At 56.4% G+C, this 9457-nt stretch overlaps 1 protein-coding gene across 1 annotated transcript; it reads right to left on the bottom strand.

Moving 5' to 3' along the window:
• Positions 1 to 1873: 1873 nt before the first annotated feature.
• Positions 1874 to 3442, bottom strand: Hspb1 (heat shock protein family B (small) member 1). The gene is made up of 3 exons (XM_027952976.2): positions 2902 to 3442; positions 2296 to 2359; positions 1874 to 2184 (listed from the first exon to the last, which is right to left on the bottom strand). Exons 1-3 carry the CDS (start codon positions 3269 to 3271, stop codon positions 2010 to 2012), a joined length of 609 nt encoding a protein of 202 aa, XP_027808777.2. The 5' UTR covers positions 3272 to 3442; the 3' UTR covers positions 1874 to 2009.
• Positions 3443 to 9457: the final 6015 nt, after the last annotated feature.

Genomic DNA, 9457 nt, shown 5'->3' with positions numbered 1-9457 from the left:
AAGTCTCCCAGTAGCCAGTGTCAGACGCCCTCAGCAGAGACTGTCACGTATTGCCAGCCAGAGCCCACTCCACCTGGAGGTGCTACCCAGCATCCCTGAGCCGAGGGTGTAGGGCAGCCCACCTGCACTTCCTCTTAACCTTCTGCCCCAGCTGGGTGGCTGGGTGGCTCCACCACCAGCCAGCTACCTCAATTATCCCATTTCTACTTCAGTTTCCCAGGAAAATAAGAATTCAGTTCCTGGTTTCCTTTGCAGGGACTGAATTCTTATTTTTACCTTCCCATCAGTGCCCCAGCCATGTCTCAGATGAGGCCCCTAGTGCCCAGAGCCTCAAAGATACTGCCCTGGGACTTTACTCCAGGGGCACCCCCAATACCCCAGAGGTTGACCCCTGCCTGCCGCTGACTGTGATCTTGACACTGGGCCTGAGATTCTTGGCAGCTCTTTCCAGGTCTGTTTGGCTTCCTGCTCCTCAGCCTCCTCCTCCCAAAGCCTCATCAAGCCTTATTTGGTAGCACTTGAAACTGTGGAGACCCTCTCCCTGTCCCTGAGCAGGGTCTGGGCTAATCTGACCACACACACGTCACCCACCTCCTCCCTTCCAAGTCTAGTCACTTCTTTTGAGACATGCTGTTCCCAGGGCTTAAGCAGGAGTAATTATACCTCTTTTCAGGGTTGATGTGAGGATGACACTCCAAGGGCACCTCAGGGCAGCCTCACTGTCACTATGTCTGACATAGCCATGCCTCAGCACGCCAGGGCATCCCTGGTGTCTGTCACAGGGGAACTGCAGACGGCTTAAACCTTGGCTGGCATCTCGGGCCATAGGAACATGGAGGCATCCAGAGGCTCCTGGTGGGGGTGGGGGACAGTGTTAGGGATGAGGGGTGGCAGGCTCAGGGTCTGGAGCTCAGAAATGGGCCTAAGCAGTCTTGGCCTGATGGTAGAAGGGTGGAGAGGCGGGGCAGCATCCTGGCAGAGGAGCTCAGACCTGAGCTGCCAGCTGCACCGACACAGTTCCTGCTGCATGTTTTTTTCCCCATTGGCCCCTGGTCCAGGTCCAGCCAGGCCTCTCAGGCCCAACCTGCCCTGGCTTCATGCCTGCTCCAGATGTGGGTGTCACAACAGGGGCTGCACCAGGGAGTGGACACCAAGAGGCTGGGAGCATAGAGGGCAGCATCTCAGGTATGTGCACCCCTCTTCCCTGTGGAAGCTGCTCTTCCCAGGGCTGTGGGCTCAGGAATGAGTGTGGGTGTGTCTTGTCACAGCCTCAGGTTCTGAGACCTTGTTCCTGGAATTTGGGGGGAATTTGGAATAGGGCTGGAGACAGGGCTCCAAAGCCCCCTCAGCAGGCTCCTTAGAACCTTCCCTGGGCCTGCTGGAGGGTGGGGGCTGGAGAAGGGCAGACTAGGAAGGGCTAATGAGGTGTGATGGTTCCTACCTGGACCAGTCAAGGCAAGCCCTTCCTCCCCAGGAACCAACAACTAGAACACACTCCTCTGCTAGGCACCCGCCCCTCCTGAGAGAACGTGCCTGTCCTGCATTCAGGGTGAGTCCTCTGAGGACCAAACCCTCTTTGTAGTCAGCTGGAGTTGCCACACCTCCTATTCCTTCTCCATGGTCCTAGAAAGTCCCCTCCTCTGCCCCTACTGCACCTTCCCCTTACCCCAGCTGGGTCCCTGAATACCAACTCGGGGGAGAGGTGCTCTTCCTGGGTTCTTCCCCACACCTGGCCCTGGACAGGGCTGGTTCCCCAAAGTCCAGCAGAGAGCTGAGCCCAGCAGGCCCTCAGCTTAGGTAAGAACACAGGAGGCTTTTGCTCAGGGCCCTCACCCCCAGGCCTCCACAAACACCAGGAGGGTCTGAGACAGTGTCCAGCAGTTACTTCGAATTTTATTTGAGAAAAAGAGAAGGTATATGTATCAAAAGAGCACAAGGGTGGGTGAAGGGGGACGGCCAGTCGTTACTCGGGGTGGAAAGCAGGGTAATGGGTTCTACTTGGCTCCAGTCTACTCAGACTTCCCAGCTTCTGAACTCCCCAGCTGGGCACGTGACTCGAAGGTGACAGGGATGGTGATCTCCGCTGACTGTGTGGCTGGCTTGGGCATGGGGGCCTCCACGGTGAGTGTGCCCTCAGGGGACAGAGAGGAGGAGACCAGAGTGGGGTCCACACCGGGTGGCAGCCTGGACATGCAGAGAAGGAGAGCAGTTGTTACACACTGCCCCTGTCCCCTTCCCTGCGTCCACTCCGCTGGACCCCCTCCCAACACCCCCCCAAGTTGGGCCAAGACTCACGTGTATTTCCGAGTGAAGCAGCGGGAGATGTAGCCGTGCTCGTCCTGCCTCTCTTCGTGCTTGCCTGGGGTGGGGTAGAAGGAGGTCAGAGGCTGTGTGGACCGGCCCACGCCCGACCCAACAGGCCCCGCTGGCCAGAGGCCCCACCACCTGCTCCCGGGTAGCTGGGTCTCAGGAGGTGACAGATCGAGTTGTCTGGGGGTATCTGGGGCGGGGGCTTGACTGTCCGCTCCCGGCGTCATAAGTTTTCGAAAAGTTCCACCCAGAACTTTTCCCACCGGTGGGGGCGCGGCGCTGGGCTCTTGGCCCGGACTGGGCGCGCGCAGGCGCACAAAGCATCGTACACGCCCCCTCCGCTGCCGGGGCCAGGGCCGGGGCACCTGCTCTTAGGGGTCGGGGATGGGGTTCTTCAAGGGAAGGGGCGTTGTTCCTTCTCTTAACGTCTTTCGCGCCCCGGGTCCTTCAGAGCGACCCGCAGCGCGCATTCCGAACAGGCCTCGGACCTCCTCCGGGCCGGACCCTCGGCCCAGCTCATCCCGCCCTGGGAGGCTCCCGCGGGCTCTACCCGCCAGCTTCGTCCTCCGCAGGGGACCACAAGGGGCTCACCAGTGATCTCCACCACGCCGTCCTTGGTCTTGACCGTCAGCTCCTCCGGGGCGAAGTGGTTGACGTCCAGGGACACGCGCCAGCGGTCGGCCGTGTGCCGGATCTCCGAGACGCCCCTGCTGAGCTGCCGGCTGAGCGCGCGGCTGTAGGCGGGCGCGGCCGCGGCCACGGCCCCGGGGCCCTCGGCGGCGGGCAGCGGGCGCACGTAGCCCGGCCAGGCGCTGGAGCTGAACCACTGCGTCCACTCCTCCGGCAGCCGAGGCAGCCCGAAGGCCTGGTCGAAGAGGCGGCTGTGGTTCGGGTACCAGTCGTGGAAAGGGTCCCAGCTGGGGGTCCGCAGGAGCGTGAAGGGCACGCGGCGCTCGGTCATGCTGGCTGCTGGCTGTGCTGGGCGGTTCAATGCGCGTCGGGCTGAGATCTGAGAAGTGCTGGGTTGGGGCCCCGGCTGCGCTTTTATGGGTCTCCAGCCGGGTATTTTTAGCAGGCGGTGCTTCAGGTCTCTATTAATGGCAATGACCAGTTGGGGGCCGTCCCTCCCCCTGCATTCCTCCCACGGCTTATGAGGGGCAGCGGGCGGGGCGAGGAAGGTTCTGCCCACATCTGGAAACTTCTCTTGTTTAGGAAAACAAATGACAGGAGAGCACGGGAGCTGGAATTGTGCCCATCGCATGGCGCACTCAGCCTGGGCGTTAAAGCGCTGCGGGAGGTGGCCCGTGGCCCGCCCCATCCTTTTGTTAAGGAGATCAAAGCCCAGAGTGGTTGGATTACTTGTCCAGGGCGGGGCCCCACGACTAGGAAGTGGTAGAGGTAGGTTTGGACCAGAGGGGCCCCGTGATGAGTTGTGACCTAGAACCGAGTGGGGTAGTATTTGAGAGGGTGGACTTCAAGACCGGACTGCCTGAGGCCACTGGATCTGCCACCAAGAGGGTGAACTTGTATAAGTTAAGCTCTGTGCCTTACTTTCCCGCGGTGGGACACCAAGATGTTGCTGGTGTTGTTGGAAGGGGCCAGGGATTCAATGACTTCATGCAAGTGAAGACTTTAGCCGGGAGCCTAGTGCCTCATAGTTGGTAGTTAACTGTTCCCTGCCTGGAATTGGAGATGGCCGAGTTAGCCTTTCCCCTCCCTTCTCCTGAGCAGTGGGGCTGGCCCACCTGGCTGAGACTCGGGTCAGTAGGGAGGTTATTGTCAAATTTCCCCATATCTATTTTTCCTCTAGAAGCCCTGGCCAGGGAACCTCAGTACAACGAATTTGAATCCAGTCTGGCCTTTACAATTGGCTTCCTGTCTGATTTTGGCCAAGGCCCTGCTCCTATGATCTCAGTTTCCTTTTTGCAGCTTATGGACTCAAAATCTGCCCCCCCCAGCACTTTTTTTTGCTGTTGTTACTGATGTTGTTACCAGAGATTGAACCCAGGGATACTTAGCTACCCAGCCCTTTTTTAATATTTTAGTTAAGAGATAGGGTCTTGCTGAGTTGCTTAGGGTCTTGCTAAATTGCTGAGGCTGGCTTTGTACTTGAGATCTTCCTGCCTCAGCCTCTGGAGCTGCTGGGATTACAGGCATGCGCCACCCAAATCCCCTTTGGCTTATTTTTTTAAAAATAATTATTTTTTAGTTTTAGGTGGACACAATATTTTATTTTTATGTGGTGCTAAGGATCGAACCCAGTGCTTCACACCTACCACTTGAGCCACATCCCCAGCCCCCTCCCTTTGGCTTATGACTCCTACCACACGGGGGCAGAGTGTGGGTCGAGAGACCGAGTTAACACAAATTTGCTTGGAGCCTAAGGCTCACCCCTTGATCCTCTTCCCCCACCTGACCACCTCTGGGGTCCAGGCCCCCGATCTCCCAGCTCAGAAGGAGGTGCTCAGCCTGAGGGTGCTGCTCCCCTCCCTGCACAGATGTGGTCTGTTCGGCTTTCCTTTTTCCTGACTTAGGTTCTGTTTTCCCTCCTCTTTAGCTGAGGCTCCAGAGGTTGACTGGCCACTGTCTCTGTAAAGCACCAACATGTCAGCCTCTTCACACTGGGGTCCCCTGGGCTCCCTACTTCCTCTTTCCCACCCCATCCTTCCGGCTGCATGTCCCAGGGTGCAGTCTCCACTCCTGCCATATATATATATATATATATATATATATATATATATATATATATATATATATATTAGTTGTCTGTGAACCTTTATTTAACTTATTTATTTATATGCAGTGCTGAGAATCAAACCCAGAGCCTCACACATGCCAGGCAACTGCTTTACCCCTGAGCCACATCCCCAGCCCTCACTCCTGCCAATTCTATAGGAGACTGAGGCCTTGTCCTACCCAGACCCAGACTCTAGGGACACTGAAGGGACTGGCAGGTGGACTCCAGGCCACTCACCTTGATGAGCCTCAGTTTCCTTATTATTATTAGTTGTAGTTGGACACAATACCTTTATCTTATTTTATTTCTTTATTTATCTTTATGTGGTGCTGAGAATCGAATCCAGGGCCTCACACGTGCCAGGCAAGTGTTCTATCACTGAGCCCCAGCCCCAGCCCCTCAGTTTCCTTTCAGAGAGAGAGCTCATGGGTGCCTCTCTTTCCTGCCCACCCGTTCTGCATCAGGGTAGAGTTGGGCTGGGTCATGAGTCCCAGGTCAGCCCAGGAGAGAACGCTGAGATCCTGGAACGCTCAGGGGCCAAGAGTAGACAGCACCCAGGATGCCTGCCCTCACCCTCTGCCCCCTTCCCTTGCTAGGAGCTGGGAAGGTCTCAGCTGGAAGCTCCTGGCTGTCCTCCTAAGTGTCTTAGGAAGCTGCAGGCCTTAGTTCCTGGCACTCCCAACCCCGCCCACTTCCAGCTCCTCTATAAATTCAGGTGAGATCAGAAGATAGAGACCTGCCTGTCTCTGCCCAGGCTGGAGCCCAGGGTTCCCCACCCAAGAGGGAGCTGTCAGGTGTGGTCATGGGAGCTTTCAAGTGGGGCCCTGCCAGGCCCACCCACGCTGCTGGTGGCTGCCAGCACTTTGTAGACACAAGCTTCCTTCATCTTGCCTGAAACCAGGGCGAGGAGAGTCCACGCCACTGCCCAGGCTGGGGAAGGTGGTGCAACCCAGGTCACACTGACCCGCCCCGCCTGTCACTCACAGTCAGCGATGTCCCCTTCTGTGGGCCGTTCTTGAGGGATGACTCTGAGATCAGCTGATCACAAAAGGGGGGACACCGAGGTTGCACGGGGAGCAGGGAGGACGGGGATGAGAAGCTGGGTTTTGGGGTCAGACAGGGCTGGGCTGTTCACGAATCTGGTGACCTCTTGAGCGCACATGTCCCCATCTGCAAAATGGGGCTAATGATGCCCCACCCGTTTGACAGCAATGCCGCAAGTCCCTAATGTGATAAGGTGCGTTGAGTGCCTGGTGCTCAAACTCCCTCAGTGTTCTCTTGAGGGTCTTTTGCTTTGTATATTGTGGCTTCAAACAGTGACAATTACGCAGTTGTATGTGCTTTATGGCGTATACATACAAAGCTCATCTGAGACCCCTTTTTCAGATGAGAAAACTGAGGGCCAGAATTGCCACAGGGTCTCACTGGGTGCCATGGCGCCTGCCAGTAATTCCTGTGACTTGGGAGGCTGAGGCAGGAGGACCCCACGTTGCAGGCCAGCCTCAGCAACTTAGCAAGGCCCTAAGCAACTCAGTGAGACCCTGTCCCTAAATAAAATACAAACAGGGCTGGGGGTGTGGCTCAGGGGTTAAGCGCCCCTGGGTTCAAGCTGGTCAGGGATGGGAAGGGTTAGAGTTCAGGACTCCCACTTCCTCAGGGAGAGACTTCCCAGGCAGGGGGCTTCTGGGACACAGGGGCAGGGGGCAGGACGGGAGGGCTGGACCAGGTCCTCTGGGGTCCTTGGCACTCCTAACCAAGTGCCTTTGCCCCAGGAGGCTGGACTCTCGACCTGGCAGCCAGGCTTGTCAAGCAGAGCCAGGGTTGAGTGGCAGTGCCCACTGTTGGTGGTCTGTGTCCCCCTGCAGCAACAGGACCCTGACTTTTCAGGGGTGGTTTTTCTGAGATAAAGAGAACCCCTTGGGCTGGGGGTATAGCTGAGTGGTACAGCATCTGCCTCGCACACCCGGCCCTGGGCTCCATCCCCAGCACTGCAGAGAGAGAGAATGAGAGAAAGAGCGAGAGAGAGAGAAGTGGGGGGGGAGGAGAACTTTACCCCTATAGGGATTTCCGAGAAGCTATAGTGATGGATCACAGTCCCATCTCCTTCAGTGCCCTCTGTAGGGTCTGGAGATTCCTTCGTGGGAGGACCCCTCCTCGTAACTAACCCCTAAATCTGGGGCACTCTGCAGAAGCTGCAAGACCAGCCTCCACCCCTTGCACTGGGCCCGAGGTTTTGGCCACACGGGTCACGCCCTTGACAGGTCTCTGCCAACTGCAGCTCAACCAGCCCCTCCCTAGCTGGCCCAGCCTCAGGGAAAGCACTGGAGTGTTCTGGCAGCTGCTCCAACTCCCTCCGGAGCTGCTGAGAGAGCTGATGACTGATGGTGGCACCAGCCACTGGGTCTGCTGGGACTAAAAATGAGGGCAGCTGTCATTAAAGCAAATGGGGGCAGGGGGCACTAGATCTTTCTGGAAACATCTAGACACTCCCTCTCTAGGAGTATGTTTCCTCAAACCCAGGTCCAGCCTGCCTCCCCTGCTAGGCCTCTGGTTTCTGGCTGGCCTGGGGGTCACTGCCCACCCCCACAACACTGGGGAAGGCGGCAGGGCTGGGGATCCATCCTCTGGACCCTCTTGCCCTTGGCTGTCTAGCAGAAAGAAGCTGTCTGGCTTGGGAGTCCGCGGACCTGGATGTTTTTGGCTTTGGTTGGCCGGAGGCCAGCACCGTGACTCATTCTCTTCATCTGCACAATGAGACCATGGGACTGCATGTTCTGGAAGGCTCCTTTCAGGGCCATGAGTCAAGTTTCTCCTCCACTCGGCCCCCCTCTGGCCTGCTCCTTCGCAGTCAAAATGCTGCAGGATGGGGGTATTTGGGCAGTGGTGACTGAGATTCTCTGCTTGACCAAACTTAGGTGCCTGAGTGATCTCCTAGGTCATTTGTGCACTTCCTTGTAAAATCCAGTTTTGGCAAGAGCCCAGATCAGTCAGTTAATCCGCAGCCTTCCATGTCTGGTCAGGTTCCTGGTCCTCCTCCACCCCTAATCCCCACAGCTGAAGTCCCACACCCCTTGGCCTGCCTTCAGCTGGAACCCTGCCAGATGGGACTAGCCTGAAGCCCCCTCACTCCCGAAGGCTCCTCTTAGTCATTTCCCACCCACTAGCCCCACCCTGTGCCTAGGCTGACACTTCCTCTTGCCCCCTGAAAGTGGTACTCAGCTCCACAGCAGTGTCCTGAGCCCGTCTCATGGTCCTGGATAAAATCTTCCTCACCAGGTTCTGGCAAATGTCACTGAGTACTTTCTCTTTTTAACAGTGGAGGCAGGAGAGGGGAGGCTGGGGAGACATTTACCGGGCCCAAGAAACAGACCTCCCTTCCCTGTTGGTCTGCTGGGCCTGGGCCTGACTGGGGTCTGCTTTAAATCAGAGTAAGGTGATGAGAGGGGATGGGTGTGAGGCCTGAAGAAATAACAAATAGGTAGAAAGGAGAAAGGAAAATAAAACAGGGTTAAATAAAATAAAATAATTAATTAATTCTTGGGACCAGGGATTGAATCCAGGGCGCTTAACCACTGAGCCACATCACCAGCTAGTTCTTATATTTTATTTTGAGACAGGGTCTGGCTCTGTTGCTTAGGGCCTTGCTAAGTTGCTGAGGCTGGCTTTGAACTTGGAATCCTCCTGTCTCAGCCTCCCGAGTCACTGGGATTACAGGCCTGTGCCACCGTGTCCAGCACCAAGTATCCTTTAAAAGAACAGCTGGGAACCCCAAAGTTTACCTCTTGCTTGAGATGATCCACATTCTCCTTCGAATATGCCTCTACTTTCCTAATAAACCTCTCTGACTGGCATGTGCTGAAATTCTTTTATATCAAATAAGCCAAGAACCCTGCTGGTCCCAAGTTGCGTTCCCTCTCTGGTTTAGGAACTCCATGGACACTTCTTTGAAGACACCTCTTCTCCCATGACCTCTCAGGCAGGAATCCCCCAGACCTATAGGAAACAAGGGTTCCTGTGCTGAGGTGGATTTAGGTTTCCACTCCAAGGGAGTCCTAGACAGTAGGCAGGTGGAGCTGGGTGTAGTGGCTGGAGGCTGAGGAAGGAGAATCGCAAGCCTTGGCAACCTAGTGAGGCTCTAAGTAACTTAGGAAGACCCTGTATCAAAATAAAAAATAAACAGCTGGGGACGTGGCTCAATGGTAAAGCCACCCTGGGTTCAATCCCTGGTACAAAAAAAAAAAAAAAAAACGTGGGCTGGTGGAGGTGGGGCCCCAGAGGCTGAGACACCCCATGTCTTGGGCCTCCTAGGTGGAGAGCAGCTTGGAGAAGGGGCTGCTGTAGGACCCGTTGCACCCCCAAACCAGGAGAGCGCGTGCCAGGCTCAGGAACCTCTGGTGCAAAATGCACACA

This window comes from Marmota flaviventris, chromosome 19 (genome assembly GCF_047511675.1).
Source record: "Marmota flaviventris isolate mMarFla1 chromosome 19, mMarFla1.hap1, whole genome shotgun sequence".
NCBI classification, from domain to species: domain Eukaryota; kingdom Metazoa; phylum Chordata; class Mammalia; order Rodentia; family Sciuridae; genus Marmota; species Marmota flaviventris.
The sequence above is the reverse complement of the archived record's forward strand: the minus strand, read 5'-3'. Positions and strand labels throughout refer to the sequence as shown.